This window comes from Rhinopithecus bieti, unplaced genomic scaffold (genome assembly GCF_001698545.2).
Source record: "Rhinopithecus bieti isolate Rb0 unplaced genomic scaffold, ASM169854v2 scaffold_4820, whole genome shotgun sequence".
NCBI classification, from domain to species: domain Eukaryota; kingdom Metazoa; phylum Chordata; class Mammalia; order Primates; family Cercopithecidae; genus Rhinopithecus; species Rhinopithecus bieti.
This window is the reverse complement of record NW_016804598.1, coordinates 1,905,329-1,923,260: the sequence shown is the minus strand read 5'-3', so window position 1 is coordinate 1,923,260 and position 17,932 is coordinate 1,905,329. Positions and strand designations below refer to the sequence as shown.

Genomic DNA, 17,932 nt, shown 5'->3' with positions numbered 1-17,932 from the left:
AGTAGATACGGGGTTTCTCCATATTGGTCAGGCTGGTCTCGAACTCAGGTGATCCGCCCACCTCAGCCTCCCAAAGTGCTGGGATTACAGGCGTGAGCCACCGCGCCGGGTACATTCAATTTTTTGAGGAACTGCCTTATTCTACAGCACCTGTACCATTTTATGTTACCACTAGCAGTGCACAAGGGTTCCATTTTCTCCACATCCTTGCCAACAGTTGTTATTGTTTGCTGGTTGGTTTGTTTGACAATAACCTTTTTGGATTTTATTGTGTTTTTGATTTGCATTTTTCTGAAGGCTGGTGACAGACTTCTGCTTATTGACCTTTTGTTTATCTTCTTTAGAGAAATGTCTATTCAGACCCATTGCCCATTTTTGAATTGGGTTTTTTTGTGGTTGTAGGTGTAGCTGTTGTTTTTGAATTTTTTTTTTTTTTTTTTTTTTTTTTTTTTTGAGACGGAGTCTCGCTCTGTCGCCCAGGCTGGAGTGCAGTGGCGCGATCTCGGCTCACTGCAAGCTCCGCCTCCCGGGTTCCCGCCATTCTCCCACCTCAGCCTCCGAGTAGCTGGGACTACAGGCGCCCGCCACCGCGCCCGGCTAGTTTTTTGTATTTTTAGTAGAGACGGGGTTTCACCGTGTTAGCCAGGATGGTCTCGATCTCCTGACCTCGTGATCCGCCCGCCTCGGCCTCCCAAAGTGCTGGGATTACAGGCTTGAGCCACCGCGCCCGGCTTGAATTTATTTTCTAAATGAGTTAAAAGACCTAGCATTTCTGAAAATGAATACTCGATTTTTTAATAGAAGTAGAACATTTCTGTTTTACAGGTTATCCATCCAGTTGTTAAAAGAAAAATTTACCTGACCAGGTGTGGTGGTGCACAACTGTAGACCCTTGTACTTGAGAGGCCAAGGTGAGAGGATGAACCCAGGAGTTTTGAGGCTAGCCTGGGCGATATAGTAAGACCTTGTCTCTAAAAGAAAGAAAAAAATGTAAAAAACCTTCTTAAATTTAACAGAGTTTAATTGAGCAAAGAATGATACACAAATTGGGCACCCTTCTCAACCTAGAATATGTTCAGAGGGACTTCAGGTTTGCCATGTGGTTGGATAATAATTATGAACAGAAAAAGGAGAGTGACATACAGAAAATAGAAGTGAGGTACAGAAACAAACCGGATTGGTTACAGCTCAGCATTTGCCTTATCTGAACATGATTTGACAGTTGCCCACCTTTGACTAAAACTCTGTGATTGGTGTAAGAGTAGGTTACAGTCTCTTTACACATCCAGTTAGGTTACAGTTTACTAGGTATGAGAAACCTTTGGGCCGAATTTAAAATAGGTAAGGAAGCAGCTTTAGGCTAAACTAAATTTGACACAGTGAAGAGGCTGCTTTTATATCTGAAAATCGTTTTCAGTTACTTAGTGTTAATAGATCTATATTTAGGTCTTGACTAGAAATATATTGTACCAAGAACTTATTTCCATCACATCAGTGTTACGAAGGTGCATGCATTAAGTGAAGACTATATTTTCATCAATGAATTCATTCCTTTTTTTTTTTTTTGAGACAGAGTCTCGCTCTGTCGCTCAAGCTGGAATGCAAATGGCATGTGATCTTGGCTCACTGCAACCTCCGCCTCCTGAGTTCAAGCGATTCTCCTGCCTCAGCCTCCCGAGTAGCTGGGATTACTGGCACCCATCGTCACGCCTAGATGATTTTTGTATTTTTAGTAGAGACAGGGTTTCGCCATGTTGGCCAGGTTGGTTTTGAACCCCTGACCTCAGATGATCCTCCCACCTCAGCTTCTCAAAATGCTGGGATTACAGGCATGAGCCACTGTACCTGGTTTTTTTGTTTTGTTTTGTTTTAAATAGAGATGGAGTCTCCCGGGCTTAAATGATCCTCCTACTTTAGCCTCTCAAGGTGTTGGGATTACAGACATGAGCCACCATAGGAGGCTAATGAATATATTCTTATGAAAGAACTTTCCTTTGTTAATAAAGTGTTTTGTAACATGGCTAGGAGTGGAGGAGGGGCTTACTTGATTAAGAAAAGGGAAGTATGGTTTGTGTATATGAACCTGACCACAGTCGGTGTTCGCCAAGCCGTAGAAAGGTTAGGGGTTTCTATAAGAGAGGCAGTAGGTTAATATGTGAGTAGCCAACTTTGATTCAAAATGGAAATAATAAAGGATATTTGGAATGGGATGTAATAAAGGCTTTTTTTGTTTGTTTGTCTGTTTGCTTGTTTTCTTTGTTTTGTGGGATGGAGTCTCGCTCTGTTGCCCAGGCTGGAGTGCAGTGGTGCGATCTTGGCTCACTGCAAGCTCTGCCTCCTGGGTTCACGCCATTCTCCTGCCTCAGCCTCCCCAGTAGCTGGGACTACAGGTGCCCACCACCACTACGCCTGGCTAATTTTTTGTATTTTTAGTAGAGATGGGTTTCACCGTGTTAGCCAGGATGGTCTTGATCTCTTGACCTTGTGATCTGCCCGCCTCAGCCTTCCGAAGTGCTGGGATTACAGGCGTGAGCCACCGTGCCTGGCCTAATAAAGGCTATTTTAATGTACCAACTCATTTCACACATTACACTAAATAGATACTAGTATTGAATTTACAAGAATTGTCAGCTGGGCACGGTGGCTCACACCTGTAATCCCAACACTTAGGGAGACTGATGCAGGTGGATCGCTTAAGTTCAAGACTGAGTTGCAGACCAGCCTGGGCCACATGGTGAAACTCTGTCTCTATAAAAAACACAAAAATTAGCCCGGCATGGTGGTGCACGCTTGTAGTCCCAGCTACTTGGGAGGCTGAGGTGGGAGGATCTTGACCCTGAGAAATCAAGGTTGTGGTGAAGCCGGGGCTGTGGCGAAGCCGAGATTATGCCACTGCACTCCTGCCTGGGCGATGGAGTGAGATCCTGCCAGAAAAAAACAACAACAAACAAAGAGAATAACTTATTATCAGATTACTAATCAGATATTTATTTAGCTCCTAAGTGCCAGAAATACATTGAGGAGCAAAACCCAAGTAGTCATGTGGCTAATGGTTGCATAACAGTAAATTTAGTAAAAGTCATTGAACACTCGAATCTGGTGAATTTTAGTGTGTAAATTATACATTAATAAACCTATTTTTTAAAAAAAGCCCACTGGTGGACTTGTAGTGAGCTTATACTCTGTTGGTAGAAACAGCCATTAAACAAACACAAAATGAATATGTAATAAAACTTGCGGTAGGCAAGGCTCACAGTGGCTCACACCTATAATCCCAGCACTTTGGGAGGCCAAGGGTGGAGGATCACTTGAGCTTAGGAGTTTGAGGCCAGCCTGGGCAACATAGGGACACTCTCTCTTTACAAAAAAAAAAAAAAAAAGGCCAGGCATGGTGGCATGCTCCTGTAGTCCCAGCTACTCAGGGGCCTGAGGCAGGAGGATTGCTTGAGCCCAGGAGTTTGAGGCTGCAGTGAGCTATGATCGTGCCATTACATTCCAGCCTGGGGGACAGAGTGAGACCCTGTCTCAACAAACAAAACAAAAAACTTGTGATGAATATTTTGGAGCCAAGGAATGCTACAGCCTAGAGGAATTAATAGATGAGGCCATTAAATTGAGTGTGTTGAAGAAAGCCTCTCCAGGGATGGGACTTGAGCTGATTATGGGAAGGAGGAAGCTTGGGAGAGTGTTTCAGGTCAGTGAACTAGCAAGTATAAAAGACCTAGGTTGAGGAAAATGTGGTACACTGACAAGATAATGACATTTACTAGATTTCTACTAGAGAAGGAAATATTGCAAGTATTTTATGCCTCGGCCTCCCAAAGTGCTGGGATTACAGGTGTGAGCCTCCGCACCCGGCCCATGCCTGGCTAATTTTTGTATTTTTTGTAAAGATGGGGTTTTACCATGTTGACCAGGCCGATCTCGAATTCCTGACCTCAGGTGATCCGCCTACATTGGCCTCTCAAAGTGCTGGGATTATAGGCGTAAGCCACTGCGCCCAGCCTAATTTTGTATTTTTAGTAGAAATGGAGTTTCACCATGTTGGCCAGGCTGGTCTTGAACTCCTGACCTTGGCGATCTGCCCACCTCAGCCTCCCAAAGTGTTGGGATTACAGGTGTGAGCCATAACACTTGGCTGTTTTTTGCATATTTTATGGTCAAAGTTCACAATCTAGTGGGGAAGATACAGAAACAAAGTTTAACCACTGCTTTTTTGTTCATGTACCAGCTTCCCTTATTATTTTTTTTTCCAGTTTTTATACAAGTCTGTGCAAAAAAAAAATGTTTTACTCTCAGGAGACCTATTTGGCTAGACCAAGTTGTAGAATTGCTCATAATACCCCTTACCTGAAAAAATGAAGTGTATTGTAGTTTTGCATTAACGAGCTATGAAAAATGATAAGCTAGTCGTCTTACTCCTATCAGTCTGGTAGGCCTTGCCTGTGTATGTTTTCAGTGGAGAAAAGGTGAAAGGTTACTAGAGTGGAGGAGTCTTGAAGAATCAGTATTTGTCAAAATTGAGATTATATGCACACACAACTGACTAGAACATGCATTATCTAATACACATACATGCTTTTTCAGATATGTTATTTATTTGAGATGGAGTCTTGCTCTGTCACCCAGCCTGGAATGCAGTGGTGCAATCTCGGCTCACTGAAGCCTCCACCTCCTGGATTCAAGGGATTCTCTTCCCTCAGCCTCCTGAGTAGCTGGGACTACAGGTGTGTACCACCACACCTGGTTAATTTTTTTGTATTTTTAGTAGAGACGGGTTTCACCAGGCTGGTCTTGAACTTCTGACCTCAAATGATCAACCTGCCTCGGCCTCCCAAAGTGCTGAGGTTACAGGTGTGAGCCACTGCGCCGGACCTTTTTTAGATGTTTTATATCATCTAAGTTATAGTGTTTTTTAGAAAGGGTCCATCATTGTGCTGATACTTTGGGGAGGCGCTAATTTAGCGAATAGTCACTTTGACTTAATAGAAAATCATGCAAATTAGTGGACTAGTGACTTTGGAGTGCCAGGGAGACTATGAGGTATCTGTGTTTAGACAGTTGAAGAAACTTCCCCAAGGATGACCTCTTGAAATAGCTGCCAGTAGTCAGTTCTAGAGTTGTATATGGTTCACACATCAGCATTTAAAAAACAGAGGAGTGGTAGAGGAATGTTTAATCCTACTTAGGAAGGTATGAGGAAAGGTGACACTTTAAATGCTTGTCTCCTGAGTAAAGAGTTAGCTTGTGGGCCGGGTGCAGTGGCTCTTGCCTGTAATCCCAGCACTTTGGGAGGCCGAGGCGGCTGGATCACGAGGTCAAAAGATGGAGACCATCCTGGCCAACATAGTGAAACCCTGTCTCTACTAAAATTACAGAAATGAGCCGGGCGTGGGTGGCGGGCACCTGTAGTCCCAGCTACTCTGGAGGCTGAGGCAGGAGAATCACTTGAACCCGGGAGGCTGAGGTTGCAGTGAGCCGAGATTGCACCACTGCACTCCACTTCAGCCTGGTGACAGAGTGAGACTCTGTCCCCGCCTCCCCCCCAAGAAAAAGAAGCTTGTAATGAGCTAGAGCAAGATGGCTGCCAACAGGTTCCCTTTCCCAAATGCACTCCAAAGTCACTGGCCCACTAATCTGCATGATTTTCTATTAAGTCAAAGTGAATATCTACTAAATTAGCTCTTTCTCAAGGATCAGCACAATGATGGACCCTTTCTAAAAAACTCTAGTGTAGATGATTTATTTGTGCAGGGGAATGTTGATTAGATTTTAGAATAAGGAGATCAGTTAGAAAGATAGATGAGAGGATTTAGTCACAAGTGATTTTTATCCGTTTATGTGACTTTGTTACTTTTGTTCTGATTTGAATAGCTTGACATCATGATTGGAGGTTATAATTGACTGTGTCCATGAAACCCTTTTGAGAGTTTCTCAAAATTAGCCAAGCTGTTTACCAATAGATTATCTCCAGGAGTAACCACTTTTTATCTGAATACTTTGAATAAGAGAGGAATAATGAGCCATCTATGGGTGAAATGTGTTACGTATAGTGATTGTAACCTGTGAAATATATGTGCTATGTCTAGTACCACAATTTGACAACTGTAGTCCTACAAAATATGCTTGATTCCATTTTCATTGTAGTTTTGTGGAATCACCATGGAGGATTGTTCCTTCAAGTAATATGTTAAAGTGCACGTAGATGAACAGATTCTTAGGAATAGGTATATTAATATTTCCCACATTGTTGCAAGAAATAGCTTATACTCTTTTTTTTTGGTTTTATTTTTTAAGGCAGTGAAATTCCCACCCTTTTGAGCAATAGAGCCCTCTTTAATTTAAAAACTTTCTAGTCCTGAATTCTGTGTTAGTTATACTTTGTATCTGATAAATTACTTAATGGCAAAGTGACTATGAACTTAATAACAGATTTAAGTGATTTGGTATTTTCCTGATTGTGTTAGTCCATTCTCCCACTGCTATAAAGAACTGTCAGAATAAAGAAAAGAGGTTTAATTGCTTCACAGTTCTGCATGTTTGGGTAGGCCCCAGGAAACTTATAATCATAGTGGAAGGGGAAACAGGCAAATGCTGTCTGCTGTTATTATCTATAGTATTGATATTGGTGCTCTACCCCTTTTTAAAGGCCCCCACTACTGATTTTAGTAGATAAAGTGTAAAGGTTCTGTGCTATTAAGAAAGGTATGTTTCATTTGTCAAAAATCAGTTGATAGTAGATGCTGTTTTGGTTAATATAGCTCTGCAGTATATTTGGAAGTTGGCTAGTGTGATGCCTCCAGCTCTGTTATTTTCTTCAGGATTGTTTGTGTTAATCAGGGTTTTTATGTTTTTATACAAAATTTAGGGTTGTTTTTTCTGTTTCTTTGAAGAATGTTGTTGGAATTTTGATGGGGAGTGCATTGAATCTGTAGACCACTTTGGTTTGTATGGATATTTCAACAGTATTAAATTTTTCAGCCCATGGGGTGAAAAGGGGGTATGTTTGCTGCTATTATGTATGTGTATATTTGCATATGTGAATGAAATTGAATGGAATGCAAAAGTACCTTGAGTCCCTGTAGAACTTAGGTTGATAGCTGGTGTATGAAGGTATGCTTTCTTGAATGTTACCCAACTTTGTTGATAATTGGTGTTTAATTGCATGGTTTTTGGGCCAGGAGTAGTGACTCATGCCTATAATCCCAGTGATTTAGGAGGCTGAGATGGGAGGTTTGCTTGAGCCCAGGAGTTTGAGGCTGCAGTGAGCCATGATTGGGCCACTGTACTCCAGCCTGGGCAACAGGGTGTGACCTCGACTCAAAGAAAATATATATGTATATATATGTGTATATATATAGAGCTTTGTAATCACCATTATCTCATGGTGAGGTATATGATGTAAAATTCAACATCATTTCCTATTCCTTGTCAGCAACACCATGCTAGGCAACTGTCACTTGTATTTAAAATAATTTTGCTGTTTGGGGCTGGGAGTGGTGGCTCATGCCTGTAATGCCGAGGTGTGCAGATCACCTGAGGTCAGGAATTTGATATCAGCCTGGCCAACATGGCGAAACCCCATCTCTACCAAAAAATACAAAAAAATTAGCTGTGCATGGTGTCACGTGCCTATAATCTCTGCTACTCAGGAGGCTGAGGCATGAGAATTGCTTGAGCCCAGGAGACAAAGATTGCAGTGAGCTGAGATCATGTCGCTGTACTCCATCCTGGGTGACAGAGTAAGACTCTGTCTCAAAAAAAAAAAAACCAAACAAACAAAAAAACCCAAAAAACCTTCTCTCTCTCCTTTCTCTCTCTCTCTCTGTGCGTATATACACACACACACACACACACACACACACATATATATGTCTGTGTGTGTGTGTGTGTATAATTTTGTTGTTTGGATTTATAACAGTATGCTTTTGGAAATACTTGGTTATTTTTAAAGTCCACACATTGTATTCTCTTGTGTCAGTCCTTTTATTGAACTGCTGCTTTCTTTGCATTTTATTGATTCTGTCTGCTAGGACATTTTATTAGAGCTCTTTGGGATATTTTTATATGGTGCCTGCTGCTGTTTTCCTTTTTCTTTTTTAGAATGTAATATTGTAGTTCAGGTGTTGCATTCATTTTCTAGGACTTTCATGACAAATTACTACAAACTAGGTGGCTCTAAAATAATAGGAAGTTTTCTCTCACAGTTAGGAGGGTAGAAGCCCAAAACGAAGTGTCCACAGGGCAGATTCTAGGGGAGAATCTTTCTTTGCCTCTTCCAGCTTCTGGTGATTCCTGGCATTTCTTGACTTCTGGCAGTATAACTCCAGTTTCTCCCTGTCTTCACATGCTCTTCTTTCTCTCTGTGTGTCTCTGTGTATCTTGTCCTCTTCTTATAAGGACACGAGTCATTGGATTTAGGGCCTGCCCTAAATCTAGGATGATTTCCTCTTGAGATCCTTAACTAATTATACCTGCAAAGACCTTATTTCCAGATAAAGTGACATTATGCGGTTCTGGGTGGACATGAGGTTTGCGGGGAACACTATTCAACCCACCACAGATGTGAAGGGAGTGTTTACGTGATTTAAGCTCTGAAAAGGGGTAGGAAACAGGACTAAATAATGTCAACTACTTTGCAGTTTGCAGAAATGTTACCTTGGGCCACTCTCCAGTCTGAGAGTTCCTTTTTTTTTTTTTTTTTTTTTTTTTTATTGAGACGGAGTCTTTGCTCTGTCGCCCAGGCTGGAATGCAGTGGCGCGATCTCGGCTCACTGCAAGCTCCGCCTCGCGGGTTTACGCCATTCTCCTGCCTCAGCCTCCCGAGTAGCTGGGACTACAGATGCCCGCCACATCGCCCGGCTAATTTTTTGTATATTTAGTAGAGACGGGGTTTCACCGTGTTGGCCAGGATGGTCTCGATCTCCTGACCTCGTGATCCGCCCGTCTCGGCCTCCCAAAGTGCTGGGATTACAGGCTTGAGCCACCGCGCCCGGCCTGAGAGTTCTTAGCAGTGTGCTCTAGATACAAGTCCCAAGTGAAAGATTAGCTGCTGGGGCTTAGACCATAGGCCTGCCCTCTGGAAGTACCTGTTCGCAAGCTAGAAATAAGTGATGACCTAAAATGTATGTAAGACTATAAGGCCAGGCGTGGTGGATCATGCCTGTAATCCCGGGACCTTGGGAGGCTGAGGTGGGTGGATTGCCTGAGCCCAGGAGTTCAAGACCAGCCTGGGTAATGTGGTGAAACCTCATTTTACAAAATTATAAAATTAGCTGGGTGTGGTGGCCCATGCCTGTCTACTCAAGAGGCTGAGGTAGGAGGATCATGTAGGCCCGGGGAGGTTGAGGCTGCAGTGAGCTGTGATCACGCCACTGCACTCCAGCCTATCTCAAAAAAAAGAAAAAAGACTATGGCCAGTTTGAGCACCAGATTATGACATTCTATCATACTATAAGTTGTGATAATTTACATGGAAAGATAGTATAGGGATTAAGAGCTCAAGAACTTTGAGAATCACATTCTCTGGTTTCATATTCTGCCTCTGACCCTTATTATTTGGGTGGACTGTGAGTAAATTGGTGAGCCTCTGCAACGTCTAATTAAGGGTTAAAGAATACCTTAATACATGTAAAGTTCGTGAAACTGCCTGGCATATAATAACTGCTCATTTAATGTTTGTTGCTGCTATATCCATCATCATCCTCAGGAGAGGGAGAAGCTCGTTGTCAGAAAGATTGATGCCTTCGATTGTTTTCCTACTGTCGAGGGTAAATTTTTATTGATGAATTCGTAGATTCCTACCTGGCCTCACCTTAGGAAAATGTGCTTTCAGGTTGTCCAGTTAGAGGTTGAGGGTAGTAGAGGACATGAGATGAGATAACAGGCTCCTGACTGGGAGTAGTGGCTTATGCCTGTAATCCCAGCAAGGTGGGAGAGATTCCTTGAGGCCAGGAGTTTGAGACCAGCCTGGGAAACAGAAGACTTCCTCTCTACTAAAAATACAGCTGGGCGTGGTGGTGTGTGCCTGTAGGCCCAGCAATTTGGGAGATTGAGGCAGGAGATTGCTTGGGTCCAGGAGTTTGAGGCTGCAGTGAGCCATAATTGCACCACTGCACTCCAGCCTGGGTGACAGAGTAAGACTCTGTCTCCAAAAAAAAAAAGAAAAAGAAAAAAGAAAATAGGTTCTTGGTTTCATTAACGAGGCATTCTAAACACTGAGTAGCCATTTTAGTGATGTATAGAACTTGCTCCCTGACAGACTTTTGTAGTGAGTTTTCATCCCCGTTTATGTCATGAGGGTATCAGCTTGACTTTTAATGTAAGTCTGTTAAATACCTTATCTCTGAAGTTAACTTTGAAGTTATTTTCAGATGGATAGATAGGTAGATTAACTACATGTTTTAGCAGGCATTTCAGGATGTTTTGCAAGTAATTATCCACTAAAAGATTTGTTGTGGGAATGTGGTTTTCCTTACCTTCAGTTTTTAATGTTCCTCCTGGAGGTGTATGTTACTAATAACACTTCTTTGAAAACCACACTGATTGATATTACTCTTCTGCTTACCTGAAGTTTCTTGGGCAGAGTCCTGCAGTGTAGTTTACTGAGCTTATTAAAAGATTTGTTAATAGTGACTAGAATTCACAGAGGATAATAATACCATTAGAATTCACAGAGGATGATGAGATTAAGTATTAAACACTTTACCAAACAAGTTCCCCTCTCTCTCCCTAGTCTAATTGCTGGTCTTTTAGCATTATGCAAAGAAGAGAGAGGAGACTAGTTCTCTTGTTATCTCAGTTAAACTTAACAGCTGTACAGGTATTATTCTTTTTTTTTTTTGAGACAGGGTCTCACTTTGTTGCCCAGGCTGGAGTGCAGTGGTGCAAACACAGCCCATTGCAGCCTCCACCTCCTGGCAGAAGTGATCCTCCCACCTCAACCTTCCAAGTAGCTGGGACTACAGGCACTACTATACCTGGCTAATATCTAAATTTTTTTTGTAGAGATGGGGTCTCACTATATTGCCCAGGCTGGTCTCAAACTCCTGGGCTTAAGTGATCCTCCCACCTTGGCCTTTCAAAGTGCTGGGATTATAGCCATGAGCCAATGCACCTGGCCTTTACAGGTAGTTTCTTATTTTATATAAAGAAACCTAGGCTCAGAGACATGGAAGTTGTTCACCATCATGTATCTACAAAATGATGGAGTTAGTATTTGAATCTAAACCTTTCTGGGTCTGTTCTTTTTGCTCTTTTCGAACATATGCTATCGCTTCTCTAAATTAGGGAGCTCAGACAACCACTATGTTGTATACAAAAAAAGAAGAAAGTACTTAAGTATAATAGCAAGCTTAAATCATATCTTTGATTCTTTGATCTTTTGAAAATACTTCCATGTTTAGTTCTGAGTATGTGAGGAAATGAGTAAGGAGTGGGATGGGGTAGGGTGTCTGCACATAATTGAGGAAAATGGATTATTTGAATGGTGTAGTCCTTGAAGATGTGTCCTGTCACATATCCTCCTTTGCAATTTGTTTATTTATCTTCAGCAGAAAGATTCTTCTCCAGTTTTCCGTCATCATCTGAAACCTTTGCAAGGTATTGCCTTTAGGTTCCAGATACATTTTTCAGACAGAAGAATAACTTTCAATATAGGTAATGTCTTAAGAGGACTTTACTGCTGCTTCTGTTAATAGTCTCTTCTGACAGTTAAAGATGTTGTGGGAAATTGAAGTAATTGTTTTTATCTTGTAGATTAACTGCTGAAGTACTGATCGAGTTCTGCATTTCTTCAATGAGGAACTACAGGCTGATCTTCTGCCATAATCTCAAACAGCCATAAATGACAAAAGAATGCTTGCTCAGTGAGGGTAGCTGGTGCAGAAGCCATTTTTTAAACTTAGGTATTTAAGTCCTGAAAGGTAAGTTTTCAAAATGGTAACTATCTCCTGCTCTATAAATCCATAGAGGTTTTGGAACTTGCCCCTGTGGCTGCTATTTGATTTAACTTGAGGTTTTATAGTTCTTAGCTGGCACCAGATACGTCGAAGAATGGATGTTGCTTGTCTGAGACTATGTAAATGTATGGCATTTTGCTATCTTAAGTTAATTTTTTCTTTTCTTTTAAGTTGGCTGCATTGTTTCCTAGTCATGTTGTGACATTCTTGATCCAGTGGGTATACACTTGATCCAGTGGACCTTATTTTTGTAAACTTATGAATTTTAGTAGACTTATCTTTGTGATTTGCTATCTTTCTCTTGCAGTGTGAAAGAAATTGTTTTTCTGGGGTGATGGAAAAAAGACCAACTGGTGTCATGTTGTTCGTTATCAACCTTTGAGTTTTTCTTTCTTTACAAATACTCTTTTCCTACATAAAGTAATAAATGTGTAATGTGTTTATTTTAGAAAATAAATTTTTCTTGGGATTACTTGTTCTCTTATGTGTCAGATATTGGAAATGGCCATCTGAGACATTGTTTTCTCCCACTTCTTTACTGATCACAATTCCTACAAAATTAGGACAAATAACTATTTCTTCTGAACTAGATGGTTCTGAAACTTTTTATTATGGATAATTATGAAATAACACTGTTAAGGCCAGGCGCGATGATGTGTGCCTATAATTCCAGTGCTTTGGGAGGCCGAGGTGGGCAGATCACCTAAGGTCAGGAGTTCAAGACCAGCCCGGCCAACATGGTGAAACCCATCTCTACTAAAAATGCAAAATTAGCTGGGCGTGGTGGCGCGCACCTGTAATCCCAGCTACATGGGAGGCTGAGGCAGGAGAATCACCTGAACCCAGGAGGTGGAGATTGCAGTGAGCTGAGATTGCACCGTTGCACTCCAACCTGGGCAAAAAGAGTGAAACTCCGTGTCAAAAAATGAAAAGAAATAACAGTGTTGATAAGAGGACATCTCTTATTGAAAGTTGATGTTGAGAAATGAAAAATTTCTTTTTTACAAAAATGTATTACAGGCTGGGCGCAGTGGCTCACGCCTGTAATCCCAGCACTTTGGGAGGCTGAGACGGGCGGATCACGAGGTCGGGAGATGGAGACCATCCTGGCTAACACGGTGAAACCCCGTCTCTACTGCAAATACAAAAAAATTAGCCAGGTGTGGTGGCAGGCGCTTGTAGTTCCAGCTACTCTGGAGGCTGAGGCAGGAGAATGGCATGAACCCAGGAGGTGGAGCTTGCAGTGAGTCGAGATCAGGCCACTGCACTCCAGTCTGGGCAATAGAGCGAGACTCCACTCCATCTCAAAAAATATATATATGTATATTACAGCTGCTCTATCATGTAGAAATAAGAACTCATTAATCTTGTTCTTATTAGCCCATCATTTATAAAAAGTGGTTATTAGATCATCACTTTCTAAAAAGGATTCCCTCCTGTTTGGACTTATGAATTGAGGGATTAGATGAGCTTTATATGGCACAGTCCAGAATGGGTTTGGATTTACCTGTGTCATTAATAAGCTTGTTTAGTAAAGGTTTTCTTGGAGCCAAATTTGATCCTTAATTTGTCTTTGGGACATTAATGCCTCTTGCTAAATCTTTGATGATTAACTTTGCTATTGTTTGATAAGTATGCAAGCACTAAAGGGAGCATTCAGCACTAACTCTTCGTAATAGGGAATGTGTTTAGATAATTGTACTGAACTTCATCTGTAGAACACACTATGGGCCTGCTAACTGGAACATATTTAAATAGATGAGAACACATTCAGGTGTAAAGCATTTTTCTTTAATGTATCTAGTCATATTGCCACCTGTTAATCATTATAGTCGTTTTTTTTTTTTTTGTCTTTCATTTGGCAGAAAAGACAGCTTTGATTTCTGGCTGCAAAAAAGATATGAGGAAGAGCTCCTCCCCTTCCTTGAGTAACTGCAACTCCGTTCTTGCTAACAAAATATTTGGAATTCCACTTGATGAGCTGCAGCAGGGAGGACATCCAGACAATGAGGTTCCATTCATAGTCCGCCACGTTGTGGACTATATTGAGGAACATGGTATACATTTCCTTACTTTGAGGGCTAGCTTTTGTTTTAATAAACACAATTTACCCCTTTTTGACCTTGGATTTTAATTTTTTTTTTTTTGTATGGAAAGTCCAAAACAGGAAAACTAGAAATTCTTTTAATATTTTAGTGTGATTTTACTTAAATTCATATACTTAGAAATGACAGTTGCCCAGCCTAGAACAAGTTTTAGTGGGGTGATAGGAATATTTTAATGGATATAAGGGGTGGGATAAAATGGAATATCCCTTAGAACAGAGATAGTATGTTTCTAGATGTATAATTTGAAGGTTTTTAGTCAAGTCATGGGAGCCAAGAAAGGCTTTCCAAAAGTATGAGTATTTTAAGTTAATAGGAGAATGAATATATATGGTCAAGCAGTTGACTTTGCAGCTTATTGAATGATTGCCTTGAACTAATGTAGGAGGTCTGGAGCAACAAGGACTTTTTCAAGTCAATGGAAATGCTGAGACCGTGGAGTGGCTTCGGCAGAGATACGACAGCGGAGAAGAGGTGGATTTGGTTAAGGAAGCAGATGTTCCCTCAGCTATTAGCCTTCTTAGATTTTTTCTTCAAGAACTTCCTGAACCTGTTATCCCTGGCAGTTTACATATTCACTTGATGCAGCTTTCTCAAGGTAACATAATTTGATACATATCAATTAGTCATTTGTTGTTAATTTCCTAGTCTTTACCTTTTAGAAATTTTGACATGTAAGCAGTAAGTATAGTATTTTAGAGATTAATTTGTTATTTTCTCTTTTGCTTTTTGGGGATGTATGATCTTGTCAAAGGAAAGGCAACTTCCTGGATCCCTCTAGTACTGTTTACTTTTTGTTATTGGTCTTATTAGCCTAAGATACAGGGTGAAGAAGAGGAAAGGGAGGAGACAAGAACGAGGAGTAGGAGGGGTCATCAAAAAGAAGAGAAATTTATGTAAGGTAATGTGTGTGGTGGCACAATGTCCAATAGTAGCCAAAGGTGTTGCTTAGTGGAGATATTACCACTATTAGGGTTTCTTATCCCTGGTTTGATAGAATTTCCTAGCAAAAGCAAGAAGATAACTTTGATTCTAGGCTTGGAATATACCTACAACTTGTTCTTGGACACTTACCTAAAGGAAATGAATATCAAATTGAACATCAGACTCTAAGCCAAAGAAACAAAAAAAGATTTATCTTTGTTAGGTTTTTTTTGGTGGTGACTAAAAAGTAGTGCTTAGCTAGACTGGAGTAGGAATGGGAAAAATCGTGGTAGAGGCAGCAGAAAAGTCAAAGAACCAAGAAGTGAGGAAATGCTTCTGTTCCTAGAGCCAAATGGTAATCATATATATGTAATGGAGGGACATGCTTCATTATATAGGAAAATGTATAAAGTTGGCATACAACATTATATATTTCTTGAATTTTATACCTTTTCAGGCTTTTTTGGTATTATGGAGTTCATTTATTTTTTGAATCGGGGCTTCTAAAGAAATTCAGTTATGCTAAGAAATTATAACTGCTTCCTTTATGCCTATCTCTATCACAGCTGGGCATTCTATAATATGTGTGTATATATCCTTAAGTATTATGTTGTCAGAGAAAGTGTATTTTCTTTTGAAAATGTTTATCTGTCTTTTTCTTAAATTTTAAACTGTGAGCCTAAGTTAGTTAGGTGTCTTTGATTTATGTATAAAGGTCAATGCAAAGATGTTCTGTGACCCTGTTACACATGTTTTCTGTACAGCTAAATCATAAGGCTCACTTTGAACTTGCTATATTCAGGAATGGGTAACCTGATTCAGTTCTGTTCTTTTACTCTATAATCTGGATCAAAAAACAGGTTTTAAAGCGAAATGTATTAGTAAGGCTCCCCTTTTTTCAATTCATCACTTTAATTTTTCTCCCCCCAAAATTACGGTTTTTTGTTTTGAATTTTTGAATTCATTTTATTATTACAGGAATGTTTTTAAATGTTAATGTTGAGACACCTAATAAGCATTTTGCATTTATTAAATATGAACTGAAACCATTATGATAAAGGTTTTATGAGCCTTTTTAAATAACTCTAGAGCCATTCTCTTTATAGTGATAGGTTTCCATGTTCCCTCTGTTAGCTGAATTGCAGACATGTATTTAAAGTTGCAAGAGTCAGATAATCTTTCAGTCCTGAATGAAAATTTATAAATTAATAATTGCAATGAGATTTAATGGAAGCAAAGTCATTGACTCACTGGTAGTATCTATCAGAAGCTATTTATTTTTCACTAGGTTAGTCATTTCAATTGGTTTTCATTTATTTGTTGTTTTTTGTTTTGTTTTTGTTTTGTTTTTTTAAATGTTCTTGCTCTGTCGGCCAGGCTGGAGTGCAGTGGTGAGATCCTAGCTCACTACATCCTTGATCTCCAGGGCTCAAGTGATCTTCCTGCCTCAACCTCCTGAGTAGCTGGGACTACAGGGGCGCACCACCTTTCCTGGCTAATGTTTTAAAATTTTTTATTTTTTTGGAGAGACAAGATCTTGCTATATTGCCCAGGCAGGTCTTGAACTCCTGAGCTCGAGTGATCCTCTTGTCTCAGTTTCCCAAAGCATTGGGATTATAGGAGTGAGCCATTGTACCTGGCCTGGTTTTCATTTAAAATTATGACAGCATCATGTACTATTGGGACAACTAAGTTCCTCTTCAAAGACTCAACTTTCTGATCATAAATTGTAAACCAATGCTACCCCTTCTTTTCTTTCAAAAATCGTGCATTTACCCTATTTGAAAAAGTATCAGTCTTAGCCAAGGCCTGGTTTTCATTTAAAATTATGATAGCACCATGTACCATGTTGACATTCATGGAATTACGATACACATCTTGTTAATTATTCTTATGCTAACATTCACTTGTGAAGGAATTTAAGACATGCAAAAATGCTTATGGTCCATAAGTGCTTTCATGTTTAATATAAGAAATTCACTGTTTTCTTCTATTTTCCACTTACACATATATAATCATTGGCATGTATATGTATGTGTGCACATATACTCACATATACACCCATTTCTTTAATAGCTATTCTGCTAGGTGTGGTAGTATTTGAGGTGATATTTGCATTTATGTTGTAATACCATCTTTTCATTCATTCATTTAGTTATTCTTTTGGGAAGATGTCTAGATCTCTGAACAAAGGTTCCTCTCCGTTTACTGTAGATAATTTTGTTTGTTTCTTTTATTTTTTGAGACAGAGTCTTGCTCTGTCGCCTAGGCTGGAGTGCAGTGGGACCACCTTGGCTTAACTGCAACCTCTGCAGGTTTAAGTGATTCTCGTGCTTCAGCCTCCTGAGTAGCTGGGACTACAGGTGTGTGCTACCATACCCAGCTAATTTTTGTATTTTTAGTAGAGATGGGGTTTCACCATGTTGGTCAGGCTGATCTTGAACTCCTGACCTCAAGTGATCCACCCACCTTGGCCTCCCAGAGTGCTGGAATTACAGGCATGAGCCGTGGCACCCAGTTGTAGATAAATAATATGATATTATTTTAATGTTCACAAATACATGACAGTTACTGCTTTTAAGACTATGAAAGAAGCACTGTTGCAGTTGCATTTCAGCTTTTGTTTTATTTTATTTATTTATTTATTTTTTTTGAGACAGAGTCTCGCTCTGTCGCCCAGGCTGGAGTGCAGTGGCCGGATCTCAGCTCACTGCAAGCTCTGCCTCCCGGGTCCACGCCATTCTCCTGCCTCAGCCTCCCGAGTAGCTGGGACTACAGGCGCCGCCATCTCGCCCGGCTAATTTTTTGTATTTTTTAAGTGGAGACGGGGTTTCACTGTGTTAGCCAGGATGGTCTCGACCTCCTGACCTTGTGATCCGCCCGCCTCGGCCTCCCAAAGTGCTGGGATTACAGGCTTGAGCCACCGCGCCCGGCCTCAACTCT

At 40.6% G+C, this 17,932-nt stretch overlaps 1 protein-coding gene across 5 annotated transcripts in view; it reads left to right on the top strand.

Moving 5' to 3' along the window:
• LOC108527859 (protein FAM13B-like) overlaps positions 1 to 17,932 on the top strand; it is a 53,512-nt gene that overhangs the window by 23,087 nt on the left and 12,493 nt on the right. For all 5 annotated transcript variants that reach the window (XR_001884960.1, XM_017869346.1, XM_017869347.1 and 2 more), the window contains exons 2-4: positions 11,758 to 11,924; positions 13,826 to 14,017; positions 14,451 to 14,663. Coding sequence is in view for 4 of the 5 variants with exons in the window: in XM_017869346.1 (XP_017724835.1) it covers positions 13,861 to 14,017; positions 14,451 to 14,663 (370 nt within the window). In the remaining variant the exon portion in view is untranslated. The remainder of the gene's footprint in view (positions 1 to 11,757; positions 11,925 to 13,825; positions 14,018 to 14,450; positions 14,664 to 17,932) is intronic.